Source organism: Aythya marila, assembly GCF_965140915.1.
Source record: "Aythya marila genome assembly, chromosome: 1".
In the NCBI taxonomy this organism is placed as follows: domain Eukaryota; kingdom Metazoa; phylum Chordata; class Aves; order Anseriformes; family Anatidae; genus Aythya; species Aythya marila.
Window position 1 is genome coordinate 52,959,531 of NC_139042.1, and position 22,341 is coordinate 52,981,871.

Below are 22,341 nucleotides of genomic sequence, written 5' to 3' on the forward strand. Positions count from 1 at the left end.
ATATATAGTAGTATATGTATCTATCTATATAGTATAGTAGTATATCTATATAGATAGATAGATATAGTAGTGTATATATATATATATATATATATATATATATATATATATATACACACTTATACTAAGACTTATACTAAAGAGAAATAACCACAAATAGCCATGATGTTGAAAGTAGTCTTTGCCTCCTTTCTTCCTGGCTCTATCTTCTACAGATTGGCAGAGAAAAAGAATTCTCTTGGAATGATATCTGTCCATATTATGTCAGCTGAAGTGTGCAAGTAAACAGGTTATAGTGCCTTGTCATCTTTATGGGAAATAACATTTATTAACCATAATGAAGAAGAATTACTGATTCATCAAGGAAAATGCAGTGCCTATAAGGCCATGTTACAATAATTTTAAAATAAAATAAAGTAAAATAAAACAAAACAAATAAAATAAAATAAAATAAATATTTTTTTTTCTGGATTTAAGTGCTTTTATGAAGTCTGTAAAAGTACTCAGGAGTCTTTTTTTTTTTTTTCCATTTCAGTCAAAAATGTCATTTCAAGAATATGATTACATAACAGAAGACTAGATATAGATAGGGATTTCCTTTCAAGCTGATCTTTAATCATAAAGGTCAAACCTTTAACATTAGAACACTGGAAGGGCAAGAAACTCTTTGTCATTGATTTTGGAGACCCTGCACCTCACCATGTATCTCAGGCCAGAGCGTACTGACAAAAGGCAGTAATAGAAAGAGCTAAAAATTTGTTCAGTCTTTAATTGTGGCAAAATTTAATAGAAAAAAAATAATAAAACAAGGAACAACAACAACACATATGTAGGACTAATGATAAAATCAGATCTCAGACACTATTTGAAACAGCTGAAACGTGCAATTGTTCCAGGCTAAGGTACTGTCTGCTAAAAGCTTTCATTTTCCTCTTGGTAGAAATTATTATGCTAGCTGGTAACAGCATAGTTTCTGTCAATTATAATGAGCTAAAAGTTCTCAGAGCCATTATATGTTCAAAAATATTGATTTAAAGAATATTGTAATTTTTTGTTTGTTTGTTTGTTTGTTTTTCCTGACAGGCTGCAGGACTACTTGTACTTACAAGTTTGCAGCATCTGCAATGCAAGGTACTCCTGCTTTGTGTCCTCCTCAGGACCTCTTAAAATCAAAGACAATGTCACTCCTTTTTGCCAGGCTTCCTGAATGCATAGTCCTTCATCCTCTGAAGGACCCTCCACTACTCAAGGTTCAGATCTTTGAAAAAGGACTGAGAACTCGTTCAACTACTTTGGTTCCAGAGTCATTGTATACAGAGAGTGTTAGCCTTAAGAAACATGGTGCAAGCCCCCAGGCACACATACCAACTGCCTGGTGCCTCAGTTTCTTCACTGAGTTTCTTCAAGTTTCAATTTGCTTGAAAGACCTGAACACCTCAGCCTGTAGCCAGGCTCTTGGAGATCTGTCAGCTAGTTATTGAAACTAACAGCCTGACAGCAGCAGTGAACAAAGGATTTCAAGAATGTTGGTCTGTGTTGCTGAATCTTGAGATTCCTAAGGAAATAAAATTTATTGAAAATATTTCAGACTTTCTTGCTTTTTCATCAAAAGTTTGTCTACCCATGCTTTAATAATAGAGCAAGTGGTCTCATCCTATAGTTGTCAATATCTGTAAAGAATCTTTAAATTCACATTGATAATTAAAAACCTTGTAATTCATTTTTTTATTCATATTTTACTGCACATCTTTTTCAGTACAGTGAACTTATGTTTGTCATATAAGAGAACCAAAACAGCCTAAAAATAGTCAAAGAAAGTCAGTAGGAAAAATATTAGATAAAAGAACTTTCCAACATCACATTATCAGTGAACATCTGTACCCATATTTCTTCCTCCTGTGTCAGCTGGTATCCCCTGTAACTGAAGAAGTGTCATTTTTGGTAGGAGTGGGAAGAAAAAGGCCTGAGTTCCTAAATTGCATAAGTTTTACTGTGGGAAATCACAGACCGTTCTGTTGTACACCTTTAGGAAAGAAGTAAATACTTATTTCTGTAGTTCTGTGTCCATCCTCCTGAAGGAGATGTCACTGGCAATAAGCAGCTTGAAGAAGAAAGGCACCCCTCTCCTGAGGTTATCTTCTTCCACCTGGCCCATTAGTTAGAGTGGCTGGGAACATTTTTTCCCCTGACCCTTGTGAGTCAGCTCTCTCTGAGTCACTTCTAGTAAATTTTGATGTGTACCAAGAGACTCTGCAAGCAAGATACACACAACATAAGAACACAAGTTAATCATTTTTTGGTTATTATACATGATGGATAACTAGGAGTAATGCAAAGCAGTAATATGATCAATGATGAGACACCCAATAACTTTCTGGTGGCTATGCAGTCATCAGTCAGGCTGGGAATGGGCTGATCTTCCTTGTTGCTGAATATCTACCTTCCAGTTTGCCACTTTTTTTTTTTTTCCCATGGGGTTTTATACCTTCCCATATTAGGTAGACTTCCTTTGAAATCCTCCAATTCTCAAAATCCTGCCACTGGTTTTGTTTCCAGTACCTTTCATGTCTTTAGCATTGACTTTCTCATACTGTAACAGTAATTAGATCTATAAAACTGAGCTGAGTTCATGCAACCAAGCTGCACCAAACAGCTCTCAGACACTGGGACCTTTGCGTGGAGGGTAACAGGATATTATTTGTTGCATGTTTTCGGACTCTCTTGCATTCAGGGATTTATTTATTAGTCTACTTCTGGCCATATTTCTAGCAGGCTTCTTTGGGCAGAAAAATAAAAGTATTTTTTTGTTGTTTTGTTTTCACTTTTAATATTTTTTCTCCTATTTTATTTATTTATTTATTTGTACTGTGTCTGTCTGAGAAGTTAGATTTCCCTACAACAGCCCATATAGTGCTCTTGTATCTAGAAGATCATTGGTATCACAGCAATGTTCTTGCTATTGCTGAGTAGTGCTGACACAGCATAAAAGCTGTCTCCCAAGGCCAGTAGGCTGGGGATGGACAAGAGGGGACATCACCAGGACATATGACCTAAACTGACCAAAGAGCACAGGATACCATTACATAACATATGACATTACACCCAGCAATAAAAGCTGAGAAAGAGGAAGGGGGGACTCTCACTGGTCTTCCCAAAAGAATTGCTACCTGTATTGAGCCTCTGCTTCCCAAGACATGGCTGAACATCACTTGCTGATGGGTTACAGAGAATAATTGTTTTCTCATTTTGCTTCTGAGCAGCCTTTGCATTTTATTTTACTTTAAGCTCTTCCTTGTCTCAATCCATGTCCATTTTTTTCATCATATTTCTCACCCCATTCTTTTGAGGAGGGTGAATGAGAGAGCAGTATATTGGACCTTACCTGTCTGTCAGTGTGAAACCATCTATAAAGTCAAAAACACATAAACATGGAAATTACTTGGTTTTTTGCTTTGCATCGTTTGTCATTGTTAGGTTAATACTTAGGATCTGGAAGGGACAGTTTGTTCTTTACAGTTGTTGATTACAAATAGAAGTAAAAAGAAAAATGACAGAGTTTCTGGCCCTGTAATTTGATGGGTAGACCTTGAGCAACTACAATAAAAGGACTCTAAGGTCTTTATAAGTTTTAGTGTCCTCTTTAATACCTTCTTTTCCTCAAGCAATTAAGAAAAGGGAAAGTTAAAAGGCTGAACTGAGTTCTGTGATTAGGCTGATGAGTATCTCAGTTTATGGCAGAAACACCAAAGTCTTATCACCAAAATGCCTAATACTGCCTTCATATTAAGATCAGCATGACATATATTGTAATTGTCTTTGTGAACTGTTTCTACAACTGAATTTGCAGGAAAGTGTGTCATTACAAACCAAAAAATGGGAAGGTAAGTTTATCTGTTTAATGTTAGCATTAAAAAGTTTCTTTGGGCTGACTGAAGCTATGCGAATGAGAGAAGAACACTGTGGTTAAGGACTCTTAAACTGATGTTGCTAAAATAGTATTAGTATTTTAGAAACATGGATTTTATATATGACAATACAGTGATCAGCAAGGGATCTGCATGTCTTTAAAGTATTCTTGACAATGTAATCAAATGTCATGACTGTAGTTCATGCAACTTTAACTTTTGTTGCATGTATATTACTAATGGGGTAACCATTAAGGATTTGTTTTGGGCTTATCCTTAAGGATTCATTTTGGCAATATAGCATACCCAGTTAAGCTCAGGCAATGGACTCCACTCTGTCCTGCTGTCGTATTCCTATGGGTACTTGAACTAAGCAGTGTAAACCTGTCTGATTCATCACATCCTGCAATTACATCTTTGGATTTCAGTGTTACATGACACATGTTGATCAAAATGTTTATAATTATATGATTGTGGATAGTGTTATTATAGAATCACAGTATGGTTTGGGTTGGAAGGGACCTTAAAGATCATCTAATTCCAACCCCTCTGACATGGGCAGAGACACCTCCTACTAGACCAGGTTGCCAGCTTGGCCTTGAACACTTCCAGGGATGGGGAATCCACAACTTCTCTGGGCAACCTATAACTGGGCATCCTGCTAATAACTAACTTGTCCTGAGAGCAGCTGAAATACAAAATATGCTTTCACTATGTTTTGTGATCATAGTAAAGTAATGCGTTGTAATGCGTTGCTACTATTCTCTTTCTTGCTATAATGTTGTATAAGATATATATTTCTGATATTATGGTAGGGAACATAATAAATAGCAAAAGTTGGTTGATGGGGAGGAGAAGTTGGCCACTGTTCCCAGGTGGAAACAAGCTTTGAACTCAGAAAATTGCAGCCATCTAGCCAGTGAGATGATGAAACTATACGGTACTGAACCACAGACTTATGGTTTTCTTTTCACAACGCACTGAGCAAAATGCCAGTAATACACCCCCCAGGAGGTAACTAAAGATTCTTCTCACAAACTGTGCTAGCAAAAACCAATTGTCTGGCTGTGTATGCTTGGAAAATAAAATGAACCTGAGTGTTAGAGTAGTGATACTGCTTCTAGTAGTTTAGTTAGGAAGGCTAAGGGATTTCAGCTCTTTCTTTAGCATCTGTGTAGTCCTAGTCTGAACAGGTTTGCCTTGGCCTCTGCTTCTGTAACTTATTACTGAGTACTTCCCAAGGACTACAGGGTCAGGGCTTCTTGTAAATGAATGTTCCCTGTGGGACCCATAATGAAGAGACTGTTAACTAATTATCGGTCTATTTGGAAGGCATTCATTTTTTAATTGACCTGAAAGCATTCAAGGAACAAAAGGAATCTGAGGAAAGATTATTTGGGTACAGGGCAAACAAATGAGTCATTCTCCTTCATAGAGTAGTTGCACTGGTTTATTGGAATCCACTGGATGTGCAAGTTTTTGAAGTTCAACGTTCCAATGATTAAAATTAGGGGAGTGATGTCTGATGACTCGATCTGTATGTTACAGACAGTTTTCCCTGCCTTCCTTCAGCTGTCATTATGTCTGTAAAAATTGCTCCAATCATCACTTGTCAGACCAACATTACAAAGGAATTAATTTAAATCATAATCTGTTTCCTTTTAGTTTAAGTAGGAAAGTTCAATTCTGTGCCTTGAATGTCAGGTGGAATTTTACAGAGGCTGCTTGCAGGCTGTTATACCCCACAGAGAAGATAATTACAAATTCAGAAGAAGCCTTAGGTCTTTTGGTTAGAGATCAGATTTTGTCCAACAAAATGATATTTTCATTTTCACAATTTGAGTAGTGGCTGAGATGATGAAATTCATGTTTCTAATTTAGTTTTAACTGCTAAATAATTTAATGCAGAAAACATGATACTGCTGTTTAGTATTTTTTTAGTTAAAGATGACTGTGAGTCAAATTGTTCTACAGCAGCATTTTCTATTCACGTGTTTGAGTGGCAGATTGATGAAAGTGTTAGGGAAAAATAGTTTTCCATAATAAAAACTTAATAACGCAATCATAAAAAGTTCTCCAATGTTCCAGATTTCACCAGTAATGCACTTAAGAAATTGAAAACTTTGAAAAGCAGGTATTCAGAAACATATTTGCCAATGCAGAAAAAGATGTAAATCTCAAAAGAGTGGGCAAGAGTTAAAGCTCAATGAGAGTTTGGTTTGGTTTTTACTCTATTAACTATTTAAAAAAAAAATAAAAATAAAAATGTAGAAAATATAGTGGAAAATATTAATCTAGAAGCAAACGAGTTCCAGAGAGCTGAGAGATAAGAAGCTCTGAAGTGTATAATAAATTACACTACCTTGTCCACAAAAGACTGAATATGAGCAGGTCTGAAGCAGATCTGTAAAGACAGATATTTATAATTTTAAAGAACATGGTTAATGAGGAAGCCCAATCACATTAATCTGAATAGCAGTATGAAGGATGAAAACCTTCAATTCAAAAAAGCTTCTTCAATTCCTTTAGGCTCTGTTGATGCCTACAGAGTGTCCAAGTTTGAAAGCACACCTTGAATTCACACTTTTTTTATTAGAATTTATTCATTGTTGAATTCATGAAGCAGTGTGGTCACTGTAAGTTTCAATTTTCACCAGTCATAGTGTTCATACAACCATTCTGTAGAAACAAGAAAATCTGAAATATATATATATACATATATATATATGTGAAATTACGATTTGCATAGAAACTATAAAATATTGACTACCTCAGAAAGAGGTGTTACTGAAATTGTTAAACATATAAATGTGACCTCCTTCTTCCCCTCCCCCCCCAATAAATAAATAAATAAATAAATAAAAATCTGACACTGTAAACATTTTATACAGTTATGCTTCCACAGTGATTGCATCAGGTATTTAGGAAATCTGGTGGCGAAATTGTTAAGGGTAGTGTTATATTCCATAGGGTTTACTGTTCCTTCAAATTCCATCTTCTCCAAATAGCTAACACATTTAATTCAGTTCTGGCATTTTTATACATATCAGAAACAGTTATTCAGCTTGAGACATGTAAATTGCAAATTTTAAAAACTCTTTTATAGCATATTTTGGGGACACCAAACTAAAATATCTGAAGAAGAAGAAGAAGAAGAAGAAGAAGAAGAAGAAGAAGAAGAAGAAGAAGAAGAAGAAGAAGAAGAAGAAGAAGAAGAAGAAGAAGAAGAAGAAGAAGAAGTTCTATAAACTGTTTTTATTACACTTCAAAGCAACATGCTATCCAAATTACCAAATTCAGCTGCAAAATTGACCAATTTGGATCATATGAAGGCGGATGTTAGATTACAGTTGTAATAAAAATGAAATACTAGTAGCTGATAGCATAGGCTACAAAAGGAGGTATGTAGGTCAGTATCTTCAGATGATAATGGTGGTTAGAAGAGTTAGTGTAGCTTGCTGGGAACTGCTGAGTTAGTACTTGTTTAATCTGGCAAAATGCTGGTAGCTACATTCTGTCAAACTAGTCTGTGGAGACACCATTTACCACAAGGAAAAATTAGTCAGTTACATCCAATGACAATTGTAACATAGAAATCTTTACTAAAATTAGCACATGCACGTAGACCATTTGGAGTTTCCCAGGGCAAGAATTTGTACATGAGCTGTGATCATATTTTTAGCCTGCAAAATACATAAGGTGTATAAAAACACAAAACAGTGATTAAACTCCTTTCAAAGTGATACAACACAAATGTTATAAAACACAAATGCTAAATGGTCTCATTCAAGGAAATTGAGAAAGACCAACCAAATAAAGCCTGCAGATTTATTTCCAATTCAAGCAGTCTGTTCTATCAGAGATTTGCACAAAATAAGGGAAAAATCCAAAATAAAGTGCATACCCCTTAAAACAAACAAACGAACAAACCAAAAATTACTTTTCTTTGGATAAAATCATGACCTTTTTATTTTTCTAATGACTGAATGAATGATTTGTCCATTCTAACACGAATTGGAGGTTTAATAAGAACAAACACAAAATGGTAATCGCTACTGTTAAAAAGCAAATATTAACACGTATTAACATATTAACACATATCAACACATAAGTAATATTAACACATACAGAAAAGATTCTTTGTCAGAGAGTTTCCACTCACCATTCCCAGGAATCATCTCAAGGTTTGGACCAAATTGTGAGTCTTTGGAGCATGCAGCCACTCATGCTCAGTACTAACATGATAGAGCTTATGAGCCTCAATTTTCAAAGCCTTCATCTTTGCTAAGTGCACCTGAACCTCTCAAGCTGATTGGCCAACACTCCACTGCCACAGGGCAAAGGAAAATGTTTTTGCTGTATCTGTAACCTGACCGGAGCCTCCAATGTAGGAAATGAGAGGAAGAAAAAGATAATCTTGAAACAAAATATGAAAAGCAGCATGACATTTTTCATTATTAGTTCTTTCCATGAAAATAGAGGGTGAAGAACTAAAAATGTGTTTTGTTTTGTTTTGTTTTGTTTTTTGTTTGTTTTAAAAAAGCTGTTTATAAATTAGCAATCTGTAATGAAGATATTAGTAAACATGATTTAGGAAAACACATTGTTAGGAGAGTAAAGCAATGAAGTGATAGAGAAGTTGTGAATGTTTATTTAATTAGGAGTTTCACATTTCATCAGCTAACAGACCCATGAATGAATGAATATCTGTTGAATTAAAATTTTAAAAAATATATATATGAAAATATATGTACAGGTATAAGAAATAAGTACAGTAGAAACCTGAATGAATTTGTAGCAGCTAAGCAGGATTTTAAAGTAAATTGGGAAGTAGTTTTTGCAGTAAAGAGAAAATAAGACCATAAAATAAATAAACAAGAGGAATATTAATATTGCTACAAAATTGACTGTTATATTGTGTTCAATATACTTTAATGTGTCATAATATTCAGCATAACATAACATCTTAAAAACCTAGACCCACAGCTATTACTCAGTAAACACAGTGCCTTGATGAATAACATTAGTTTACTTGACAGTCCAGCAGTTCTGAAAACAAAGAAAACCATATGGAAGAAAGAAAAAAAAAAAAAAGTGAAATAGAGGAAATAAATTTTAATTTTATTAAAATTCATGACATCAACAGCACTAAAGGATATTGTCATTACAGAAAGTGTAAACAACCAATATGACTGAAAGTGGGAGAGTAGGTCTCCCTGGTGCTTTCCAATAAGGAAAAGCACCTGGGTTTGTGTAGGAAGGTGTTTTCAGATGTAAGGATAAGATATATATTATTTTATTTAATCAAGCACACAGCACTGCTTCTAAGGACACGGTATGTCAACTTTTCTTGTATTTGTGACACCTAATAAAAACTCAGAACATCGCTGTTACTAACAGAAGGCTTACTGTGTCTTAATATTGTTTGTATTGTATTAATATTGTGCCACTTGCCGAGGTGATGGGCTCCAGGGCAGACGCGTTCTGCAGCGGAGCGGGTGATTGGATAGGCAGGGCTAATTTTTCCGGCATTGAGCCTACTTCAGGGAGCCGCCAGGGCCCGGCAGCCCTCGTGAGGGAGGTGAACGAGGTGAGAACGAGGCGTAGGCGGAGCCAGCAGCGCCCCCTCCCCGGCCGTTCACAAGCTATAAGGATGTTGTGAGGCAGTGCAGGGACAAAAGTAGAAAGGCCAAAACTCATCTGGAGCTCAATCTGGCTACTGCCATTAAAGACAACAAAAAATGTTTTTACAAATACATCAACGCAAAACAGAGGACTAAGGAGAATCTCCAGCCTTTACTGGATGCGGGGGGTTGAACTTAGTTAAAAAAGATGAGGAAAAGGCGGAGGTGATTATTGCCTTCTTTGCCTCAGTCTTTAGCCGCAAAGCCAGTTGCTCTCTGGATAGCCAGTACCCTGAGCTGGTGGAAGGGGATGGGGAGCAGAATGTGGCCCTCACTATCCATGAGGAAATGGTTGGCGAACTGCGACGGCTATTGGATGTGCACAAGTCAATGGGGCCGGATGGGATCCACCCAAGGGTGCTGAGAAAACTGGTGGAGGAGCTGGCCAAACCACTTACCATCATTTATCAGCAGTCCTGGCTATCAGGGGAGGTCCCAGTTGACTGGCAGCTGGCAAACATGAAGCCCATCTACAAGAAGGGCCAGAGGGCAGACCTGGGAACCTAGAGGCCTGTCAGTTTGACCTCAGTGCCAGGGAAACTCATGGAGCAGATGACCTTGAGTGTCATCATGCGGCACTTACAGGGCAACCAGGAGATCAGGCCCAGTCAGCATGGTTTATGAAAGGCTGGTCCTGCTTGACGAGCCTGATCTCCTTCTATGACAAAGTGATGTGCTTGGTGGATGAGGGAAAGGCTGTGGATATAGTCTACCTTGACTTCAGCAAGGCTTTTGACACCGTTTCCCACAGCATTCTCCTCAAGAAACTGGCTGCTCATGGCTTGGACTGGCGTACACTTCGTTGGGTCAGAAACTGGCTGGATAGCTGGGCCCAAACAGTTGTGGTAAATGGAGTCAAATCCAGCTGGAGGCCGGTCACTAGTGGTGTTCCCCAGGGCTCTGTACTGGGGCCAGTCCTCTTTAATATCTTTATTGATGTTCTGGATGAGGAGATCGAGTGCACCCTCAGTAAGTTTGCAGATGACACAAAGTTAGGTGCGTGTGTCGATCTGCTCGAGGGTAGGAAGGCTCTGCAGGAGGATCTGGTTAGGCTGCACCGATGGGCTGATGTCAACTGCATGAAGTTCAACAAGGCCAAGTGCCGGGTCCTGCACCTGGGGCGCGACAACCCCAAGCAGAGCTACAGGCTGGGAGAGGAGTGGTAGGAAAGCTGCCTTTTGGAGAAGGACCTGGAAGTATTGGTGGATAGTCAGCTGAGTATGAGCCAGCAGTGTGCTCAGGTGGCCAACAGCATCCTGGTTTGTATAAGAAGCAGTGTGGCCAGCAGGGCTAGGGAGGTGATTGTCCCCCTGCACTTGGCTGTGGTGAGGCCGCACCTCGAGTACTGTGTTCAGTTTTGGGCCCCTCGCTACAAGAAGGACATCGAGGTGCTCGAGTGAGTCCGTAGAAGGGCAATGAAGCTGGTGAGGGGTCTGAAGAACAAGTCCTACGAGGAGCAGCTGAGGGAGCTGGGCTTGTTCAACCTGGAGAAAAGGAGGCTCAGGGGCGACCTTATCGCTCTCTATAGGTACCTTAAAGGAGGCTGTAGAGAGATGGGGATTGGTCTGTTCTCCCAAGTGCCTGGTGACAGGACAAGGGGGAACAGGCTAAAGTTGCACCAGAGGTGTTTTAGCTTGGATATTAGGAAGAACTTCTTTACTGAGATGGTTGTGAGGAGTTGGAATGGGCTGCCCAGGGAAGTGGTGGAGTCACCATCTCTTGAGGTCTTTAAAAGACGTTTAGATGTTGAACTTAGTGATATGGTTTAGTGGAGAATTTGTTAGTGTTAGGTCAGAGGTTGGACTCAACGATCTTGAGGTGTCTCCGAACCTACACAATTCTGTGATATTGTCATTCTGTGATATGGTACCTGTTCAGCTGCATGTTATGTGTTGAATAGTTTCTGATTAATGTGACAACAATACTGTGTGTAAAGTGAGCATTTTTTGCCACTGTCATTTATGTTTGACAGCAGCTGGCTCACTGGTCTCTTCATGTGTTGTTTCTGGCTTAGATGTGTGATCTTAAGAAGGGAAAGGAATTATCCTACTGCACTTATAACGCATAGCATTCATAGGAAAGAATACTTATAATATTTTGATGGTCATGGAGTATCTCTTCTCCCATGTTTTTTACATTGTTTTATTTAATGGTGTTTTTGTAAATGATTGGTACTTACAGGTGGTACTGCAGAAGAGTAACTGATAATAAGTAACTGATCCTTTCTGAAGACGTATAGATACGAGATTTTAAAAAATCTTGAGACTGCTAAAAGAAAAGTCATAGCATTGTAGTTCACATATTACAAGTTACTGCAGAAAAAATAAGTGAGGGTAGATGGGTTGAGGAATGACTAAACCTCAAATCAAAAGACTTCATTCAAAATCTAAACTAAATTAAAAATAAATAAATAAATAAATAAATAAACAAATAAATAAATAAATAAAGTGAGGGCATACTCAAGACAATGTTTATTCTAAGCATGTACAAACCTCTTTTTGATGCTGCTTTCAAAATGATGCAGCAGCTAAATGTATTACACCCCTGGGAAGTATAAGCCTCAGGGCCTGATTCTCCTCACTACATAATAAGAATGGTGAAAAGTAGTCTTAAAGTAGGTATAAATTGCATTTAAATCTTTTTTATGTCTCAGCAGTGGTACAAAGGGACCTTGATATAAATGAGAATCAGGTCCCCCATATTTATTTAACCCTTGGGCTCTGTATATCATTTTATTTGCTCCTTTAAGAGATTTGCAGAGGGATTTTTAATCAGGATTCAGTGTACAGAAAACTAAATGTTTTCATTGCTTTACAAGTAACTTTAATCATAGAGGCAGATCATTCTTTTTATTTCTCAAGAGGGAATGGCAGAATTTCTTACCTTCACACAAACTGAACTAAATGTTTCTGACACCCTACTACAGTGTCAATTGAAAATTCACATTTCATGTAATAACAGACCATTTTAATTTCATGAGCTAAAGAATTGGTTTCACCTTGCAAATTGTACCAAAGAAAGCAATATTGTCAGGAGAACTGGCACAGTGCTTCAAGAGAGAAATCTATTGAATTAAATAAGAGGCTTTCATTACCTTTTACATAGCATTTCCGTATAACATAAGCATTAATTAAACTCTTCATTGCCTTCTCCCATTCAGTGGAGCGTTTGCTGGATCTTACAAGAAATGCTGTCCAAGAAAATTTGTGGCACCCAAACATAATCATTATAATACATTTAAGAAGAAGGGGAGAATGTTTTGGTGTATTTGGGCATGTAGGACCTGTCTGTGGAAAAACATAATTTCTGTTTTTCAAAAAACAGAAAGATTTGATGGCTTTTAGTGGGTCATATTGCTAAGTATTACTCAAGACATTTTGAATACAAACAGAAAGCAAGCATCTTAGAATTTTTAAGTATACATCTGTTTATGCAGAAAGCTTCAGTTCAAGAACCACTTTCATCTTGAGATGGTTCCACCTTCTGAAGTATCAAAACATCTCTACAAAATGTGTCTCTCCACCTCAGTGAGGAATGCCAAAATATGCAAAATTGTTGATGCAGATTCAAATTGTTCCCAATGAAGTGGTCAAGCCTTAAAGAGATTTTTATGTAGACTGCGTTCCTTAAGTGAAGGGATATCATGCATATTCAGATCTGATGTATTTCTGTCTTTATTCAGACATTTTTAATGCCTTTTTCCTTGTGATTTCAGGGGAACATTTGAGAATCTGCCCTCAGGAATATACATGCTGCACATCAGAAATGGAGGACAAGTTAAGCCAGCAGAGCAAACTGGAGTTTGAAAACTTGGTGGAGGAGACAAGTCACTTTGTACGCACCACTTTTGTGTCTCGGCACAAGAAGTTTGATGGTAGGCTGTATATAATTTACTTATTTTCAAGGTTAAATGATTTAAAAGACAGTGATCCAGAATTAATTCCAATGTTCTCTTTACAATTAGATATCACATTTGCAGTTGTCAGTTTGGTTAAGATAAGGGTTAAGTTACAGCTGGTGTGCTTATCAGCCTTGTGAGTATTGCCTTTAATTACAATACCATCAAGAATTAGACTGTTAAGTGCCTGCAGGCTTGGCTAATGTTGAAAAAGGAGATTAGATATGCATAGAGAGGTTTATAATTTTTGTCTCTTAATTTCAAATGCAAAATTTAGATTTGCAATTATGTTCGCTGTTGCAAGATGAACTGTGGATCTCCATGTTTGGTTGTGGATTTTTGTTTGTTTTTAATCACAAGGCAGTTTTTTTTTTTTGTTTGTTTTTTGTAGTCTGCTTTTTTATTTTAGTTTAGTTTAGTTTTAATTTTAAGGCTGTAGTATTTTCCTGCATTATTTTCTTGTGATGTTGCAGTCTCTTAGAGGAATGCTGGCTTCTAAGCAGTCAGGTCTTAACCACATTTGGGAGTGTTTTTCATACCAACCATTCCAGATGTATTAACACTTTTTTTTTTTTTTTTTTTTTAACTCAGAGTTGATTAAGACAGTTTGGGGGTTTTGTTTATTTCTAATACATTTTTATGATACCTTGACCTTTTTTTTATAAATTCAAGGTGTGATAGTCACTATTTACTAAATATTTGTCTTTAAATGCGAACATCAAACATTTTTTTAATGTTTGTACACATATTTGCAAGCCACTATTTTTTCTCATAAACTGCAGACTAGTAAAGTGTAAAAGAGCTTTAGAATATTCAGGCATGCCTTTGTCTACATAAGAAATTTGTGTGTTGAATTCACCTCTCTGCAAATTTCTGTAAATTTCTGTATATGTGTAAGTAGAAAAGACTGGCACTGAGATGTGTAAACCAGCATTGTGAAGAGGAGGCAGAGTTGCTTCTTTGCATGGAGGTAGAAATCCTGCAAACAGGTCCAGTAAGTCTGAATAACCACCGGCTTATATAATGGGTCATATATGCATACGTAGGAGATTGGTTGAAAGGTTATCCCTGAAGTCAGATTACTTTGAAGTCTTGAGGTTGCATTCAAAAAAACTGAAGATATCTCTAACTCCTTAAAGTAATTCTGGATCTTTCTTTTTAACCAATTAAAAGATGATTTTTTCCTAATCTTTTTTATTCTCAATATGATATGGAAAGTAAGATGAGTTATAAAAGGAGGGAATGGGAAAAAATATAAGGACATGTTAGAGTAGCAGACCAGATGCTATTTTTTAAATTTTGCTATTTGCTATTTTCTAACTATTGCTAGTTTAGAAAATGTCCTTGGAAGGACTGTGGTGTGGATGGTTGTGCAGTGTTCTGATGGTTGTGCTGTGATGTCTTCCATTTTTATTTTGAATTTTAAATTATTTTTCTTATAGACTTTCAAAATCATAGTTGTCTTGAAGGATTAAAAAAAAAAAACAAAAAAACCAACAAACACAAACATCTAGAAGTTGTGTGCAGTGTTGCAAGATGCGTCTGCAAGGAAAACAAATGTTTGAAACCACCAACAGCATGTGCAGGGCTTTCCTTATTTTCTAGAAGGAAACCAAGATGATTACTGGTGTTCATTGGCAGTTTAATGAAAATTCCAAGCTTGTTTACCAATGAATTCTGATAGTCCTTTATTACTTAAGCAACTTGAGGCGTTTTTATATTGTGATGGCTTTTTGAGTAATCTGAAATTCTGTAAAACCATTGTATGTCTTTATTAATGGTAAAATATAAGCTTAAAGTTACTGACCAGTTATCAATATTGTGTTTTGGGATTCTTATGGATCTACTCTTCAGAAACTGGACTGAAAGGCTATGTAGCTAATCATTGATTTTAAAAGGTAACTTGCAAGGTGAGGTCTCAATATTATCAAAGAGCATTTGAATTTTATCTAGAGTTTCAGTATTTTAATGACACTATAAAACTATTCAAAAGTAGTTCTCTTATATGGAAAAACTGTTTAGTCTTTCTAGGAGGCAAACACATGAATAGAAAAATGCATTCATCTAACAGGCTGTCATTCAATATAAAACCAGCTACTTTTTTTTTTTTTTTCAGTTTAAAATGTCATGACACTTTCTTGTGTAAAGCAAATATTGGATTGTTAGATAAATTCTGTGTTCTAATTCTTCATGATCATCTCTTTTTATTTTGCTTTGTTTTGTTTTAATTTAGTACTTTGATTGCACAAGGAAATTTTGATACATGACTGCCATTTGATGCTAGTGTAACACAAATATTAAAACAAATACAGCCAGTTCTGATCATTCTATGCAAGTTGTGCACAGGACTTGTGTTCTAGAAGAATATCACATTTAAGCAGTACCAAATTACATGAACATATAAGTTATGTTGAGATAGAGAGTATATTATGATTGGTTCCTTGAGGAGTTATTCTGAACGAGTGTTGCTGCCAGCTTTAACGTTTGTGCAGACATGTATATAATTTTGCAAACTCTTAAAAGTGATACGGAAGTTTTGTTGATTTTTGCAATTTCTTTCCTCTGTACTAGGCATGTCTTAGGTACTAGGTACACTAACCTTCTCAACATAAGACTTTCTAAGAGTGTATGACTCTTTGTTGAATTATATGCTGACCTTCATATGCCTTGCCTCTCTTATCTTGTAGTATTTTGGATTCTCTATCATCTATCTGTTCCACATTCATGCATTTAAGCACAGATGAGATGATTTTCTGATTTCATTTTTTTGAGAAATAATTTGAGGTCTATTTTACCTTTCAGAGTCATGCCCCAGATTATTAATCATTAACTAATTTTCATCAAGGAAATTCATTCTGCTGTGACTTAAAGATTGCCTTTTTAGCCTCAGGTCAGTCACAGAATCTTACACAGAATCGCAAAATCAGAACATGGCTGAGATGTGAAGGCATCTCTGGAGACAGACAGATGTGCACCAGTGTGTGTAGGGTCAACTACAGCAGGTTGCCCAGGAGCATGTCCAGATGCATTTTGAGTATCCCCACGGATGGATACTCCACAACCTTTGTAAGTGCTTGGTCACCATTACAGTAAAAAAAAAAAAAAAAAAAAAAAAAAAAAACTTTTGTTCAAATGGATTTTTCTTTTTTATTTATTTATTTTTTAATTTGTGACCATTTTTTCTTGTCCTGTCACTAGGCTCTACTGAGTTCCATATTTTTTAAAAACACTTCTTTATAACTTCTTTATATGCTAACTTCTTTACATTCTTTATATGCTAACTTATTCAGTGTTTTATACACATTAATAAGATCGTCCTGAGCTTTTTCTTCAGCAGTCTGAACAGTCCAGCTGTCAGCCTGTGGTGGTTATACTTGGGTGGGCAGTCGAGCTCCACCACAATTGTTCTCTCACTTCCCCTCTCCTCAAAGAGGAAGGGGGAGAAAATACAACACAAAGAGCTCGAGGTTTGAGATGAGAAAGGTTTAATTAAAGGGAAAGGGAATGGAGAGAGAAAGAAACAAAAGAAACAATAAGACCGTGCGGAAGCACAGAGAGAAGGAAAAAAAAATTCTCTACTTCCTATCAATGAGCGATGTTCGGCCACGTCCTGGGAAGCAGGGCTTCAAAAAGCATAGCGGTTGTTCAGGAGGACAGCTCCCTCTCCCATGAGAGCCCCCCTTTTTATTGCTGAGTGTGACATCAGGTGTTATGGAACATCCCTTCAGCTGGTTTAGGTCAGCTGCCCTGCTGATGTCTCTCCCCCCCTTTCCCCCATCACTTGCCCACCCCCCGCCTTCTGGCTCTTAGGGGCTTGGAAGGAGTCCTGATGCTGTGCCAGCGCTATGCAGCAATAGACACAACATTGGAATGATACCAATGCTGTTCCAGCTATGAGTGCAGAGCACAGCACTGTGTGGGCTGCTGCAGGGGATGCTGCAGGGATGACTCCATCCCTGACAGATCCAACACATAGCCTCTCCTCATATGTGGGATGGTCCGGGCCCTTAATCATCTTATGGGTCCTTTGCTAGAATGGTACCCATATGTCCATATCTCTCTTGTGCTTGGAGCCCAGAACTATATACAGCGCTCCAAGTGTGACTTTACTCATGATGAGTAGAAGGGAAGGTTCACCTCTCTCAGCCTTCTGACAATGTTCCTACATCATTTCCAGGTCAATTTTATATTTCATTTTACCTGAAGTGCAGTACTTTTGAAATCTATCTAAAAACTAACATATGTAATAACTATATGTATGGAACAGAAGCTAAAATAAAATTCTTAACAGAGAATTTTAGAAAATATTAAGTGTTTTGGGACCGGTTACATGGCTTTCCTTTTATCTGGCAATCAGTTCTTGTATCCTAAATCTCTGTATGATCTTATTCACTTTTTACTCATTTGTCATCAGCATTTCTAATATGCTGGTGGTACTGTGGTGGGATTTTCTCCATTCTTCTAGATCCACTTTTTTTTTTTTAGTATTGTGTGTGGTTTGGAGATCTCTGAGAGACAAGTATCTGATAATAGGATTTCTAATTTGCTTTGTATATCTTAGATGATTGGTGTAAATTACCATAAATCACTACACTAAATTGTCCCCTCCCCTTTTTTTTTTTTGCTAAGCCATATTTACAGATGTGTACATATATATTGCCCACATCTGCAAACTGAACATTGCATTACCATACTGTATGGTAATTTCCAAACATTCAGTATCTGGAATTTCACTATTGGGTGCATGAGGATGCAGTGAATCTTCTCTTGAGAATCTTCCCTAAGAAAGCCTTGAAATGAGAAAAAAAAAAAAAAATCCTTTAAAACAGTAGGATCAACTTTACTAACAAAGATTGCAGTATCTGTTTCAGCAGTGAAATACACAAATCCTTCCAAAATCTAGGAAAAAGAACAAAAAGCCCTTCCAGCAGACTGGTAATACACAGGAAGTGAGGAGTTCCAGGAGATATTTCCTTTCTTCTGCTTCAAGACTAGGTAGGACTAAGCAGACATGAAATGATCAGCTCTTTTCTGTTTCTAGCAATAAACAAACAATCATGCTGTAATTCCTGGACCTCCACTGTATGCCTCAAAGCAGCTTAAAATATATTATGCTCCCATTGTAGTTATAATAGCGTCATGTTATTATCACTAACTCCCTTGCATAGTGGCATTACTGAGCAGCTGTTTCACAGACAGGCCAATTTCTTTTAAATATTGTTCCATCAACAGCCCAAACCATCCCTACCAGAAGGTGTTGTCATGAATGTTAATGAGGAGACAAATACCTGTTTGGTGACATTTTCTCACAAATTCTTTAAATAGCTGTAGGAAAAATATGGAAAATAAAATTATTTAAGGTAGATTGATCTGAGCCTCATAAAAGAGACGCTGTCTCTTCATTCGTATTCAAAAAGGATGAGAATCTTGGCAATGGTGTTAAAAATGAAAGAATGTGTAAGAATAACTATCAAGAGCTTGAATAGTTATGGATAGCCTTCAGCAGAATGTGTGAAGCATGACGTCACTGAAGGAAAACAAACTGAATGGTATAAGGATCAATCTGTATCTGTATCAGTCTTACGTTAGTGCTACTTATATTTCCTATTTGTTACAGCAGTAGCAGTGTAAATTACAAAGCAGGAAAGAAAGTTTCAGACATAATTTCCCAAAATAATACTTGCAAGAATATCTAACATCCCAGAAACAATGTGTTCCTCTTTCTCTTCTTGCACAGCTTATGGAAAAACTGGGAGGAAAAAAAAAATCTTTCCTTGATATTGGAGGTGACAAAAATTGTGTTTTGTGAAGTGTCTTTGCAACAAAATAAGAACACTACAGTGAGATGAACTCTTATAGTAAGGTAGTACTATCCCTGATTAAAATCAACCAGGAAAAGAAAGGGGGAAAAAAAAAAAAAAAAAGAGTAAGATAAGGGAGATGTTTGATGTCATAATACACTGAGGTTCAACTGCATGGCCAATGAAAGTCTTCGGTCCTCTGCTTCCCCTTACTTCTGTGTTTGCTGCCCTGCCTGTCAGTCCAGCCTGGGCCCCATCTCATGTCTGGATCTACACTGATGTCCATGGACTTCTGCAGAAGAGAGTGAGTGCAACAGAATGGGACTCCACTTGCACACCATTGATGTCATGGTCAGCAGGTGAAGATTTTCAGCAGGACTTTTTTTTTTTTTTCATGTTTTGCTTGCACTGAATGCGAAAAGGAATTATTTTCACAGTAAGACTGGTGTTGTGATTTTTTTCTTGCATTTTGGAAGCAGGGTATCAGAAACACCTGCCTTTTCTACATAGCTGTTTGAAATCAGGAGGCTTCTAAGGAGTGTGGTAAAGTTTAATAAGTACAGCATATACTGTGAACTTTATGCACCTACCCACACTATTCTGGTGCTGTAGTGTTGCAATGTCTGCAATAGAACATGAACTCCATGATGTGAATGTTGTAATATCAGATTTTTAGTTTAGTTTAATTTAATTTAATGTAGTTTAGTTTCCTGATAAATGATATCCTACATTGTATTTGACAGGAAATATTAATTTGAAAACAAAATATTTTAGACCTGATCCAATCCTATCAGAGCTGATAACAGAGTAATAGGAATCTGTATTGCCTCCGAATGATTTTAGGGTCTAATCCTATGGGATTTACACTGAAAAAGTGATGGTGTTTGGTTTTGTTTTCTTCCTTTATGTTGCATGATTTTCAGCGTCACTTTGCAATGTATTTCCCATTAAATGTAAAACACATTGAAAGACAGGTGGATTTTTAAAACTCTACAATTGTTAGGCTGTTACAGTGTTAGCAGGCCACAATTTCCTTATAATTCATCCTGTGTTTTTAACAGACTACATAACTTCTACACTTCCCCCAAAATATGGACAAAATAGAGCAGTTGAAAATGCCCCAAAACTGTAACATCGGGAAATATTCAGGAAATATTCATTTAAAAACAAAGCGTTTTAGACCTCATCCAATCCTATCAGAGTGGATAATAGACTAATAGGAATCTGTATTGCCTATGAATGATTTAAGGGTCTAATCCTATGGGATTTACACTGAGATTGCTGCTTATCATCATTTCACACATTATGGCAAAATTTGTCTGTAAATTACATTAGATCAAAATAAATTATTTTGAAGATCAACCAGAATATGAGAGGCCGCAAGCCTAGGAATCTCAGAAAGGAATAATTATCCCAGTAGTAAGATCTGTTTCCTGGCAGTGGTGCAAGCTCCTATAACCTGGTCAGGTTCTGTGCTGGAAGACATTACAATAGGAGCTGGTGTCTCCTGCACACTTCCTGCAGCCAGATCTGTACTTCATGCATTTGTATGGCTTGTTCTCCCTGTTCTTCTGCAGTTTCATTTGATAGGTGCAGCTGGTCCGTGGAACATGTAATCTTCCAACCAGCTGCATCAGGTTTAGGAAGCTACAAAGTGAAGGACAAGCTGCTGCACTGTGCTGGAACAGGTGGGCTTGGTCTAGTCTCAAAAAGATCTCCTTAGAAAACATGCTGTCCGGGTATAGCCAAATCTGAGCAGGCTTTGACTGCTTTTGATCCAATGTTTTTCCTATTAAACATACAGCAGAATCTGATCTGTTGAATATTAGATGCCCGCAGTATAGGCTACTCCTGTAGTCAATAGGGAATTATAGATTCAAGCCATGCTGATCTGAAGTTTACACATAGTTCGTAGTTTATACTTAGTTCATACACTGATGCCTATACTGTGGAGGTAAACATTTGTTCAGATAAATTCCATTCTGATGAATGTAATATAGGACTGAAATATCTATAATACTTTTGAGACTCTCTGTGACTTATTTACCTTTTTTGCTTTAGTAACTCTCCGTGTTTTCTGCAGTGCTTTGTGGGGGAAAAAATAAATTGAAGTGAGTAAGCATTGTGGTGATGAGTTATTAATTATTTTGTGCTGGTGGAAAAAAAAAAATCTTTCCTGCTAAATTCAAATGACATTTAATCTTCCCTTAAGATCTGAAGGGAGTGTGTTTTTAACATTTTATGATAGAAATTGTTTTCTTGACTTAGTGTCCAGGACTTAAAAATGTTAACCCATGATTAAAATCACTGATCTACAAATACCAACAAATAAAATAAAATAAATAAAAATTCAATTAAAGATGCTTCATAGAATAGAATTAATAAAGGACTCTGCCTCTAATCCATATCACTAATGACAAACTTCAGTATTCAGACAATCAGCTATCAGAGTCTCTGTAACCCATTCCTGGAGTAGGTGCTCACCTGACACACATCAAGGATAAAACTATTCTGTAAGAAATCAAAAATTGGGACTGTAACTAACAACTAAGCTGCAAAACATAGCACCCAGGGTAATAGGAATTTTAACCTTATCTTTTCTTATTTGTTGATGTCAACCCTCATTAAATCCAGAAATACTATTTTTGAAATGAATCTCTTGACAGGTATTGTTGTCCATTTGCTACCCTTCCCTTCTTAATTTTTTCAACTGAGTGTCCAAAAAAATACTACATTAAAAGAAAAAAAAAATAGATCATGAAATAGATTCTGGAATACGTGAAAAATGATTAAGCGAATCTGTCTCTATATCTTGTCTTATCTAAAATATATGATCTATTTTTGGATTTTATTTGAAATTAACCTTTTTTTTTTTTTTTCCCCTTTTACTTCTGCTCTATGGTTTACCAGGAAAAGGAAGAAAAGAAAAAAAAAAAAAAGAATAAAAGAGAGAGTGGAAATGGTTCTTCTTCTGAGAGGAGTGTCATGGAAATGTCACTTTTAGTATTAAGACAACCAGTGTAGGGAGAGAAGGGAGCAACATGCCAATGTTC

At 36.8% G+C, this 22,341-nt stretch overlaps 1 protein-coding gene across 1 annotated transcript in view; it reads left to right on the forward strand.

Moving 5' to 3' along the window:
• The window catches only part of GPC6 (glypican 6), a gene marked incomplete at both ends in the record, with an annotated part of 807,337 nt that overhangs the window by 221,060 nt on the left and 563,936 nt on the right, over positions 1 to 22,341 (forward strand). Inside the window, one exon of the mRNA XM_082782952.1 lies at positions 13,305 to 13,463. Within this exon, the coding sequence (XP_082639078.1) occupies positions 13,305 to 13,463 (159 nt within the window). The remainder of the gene's footprint in view (positions 1 to 13,304; positions 13,464 to 22,341) is intronic.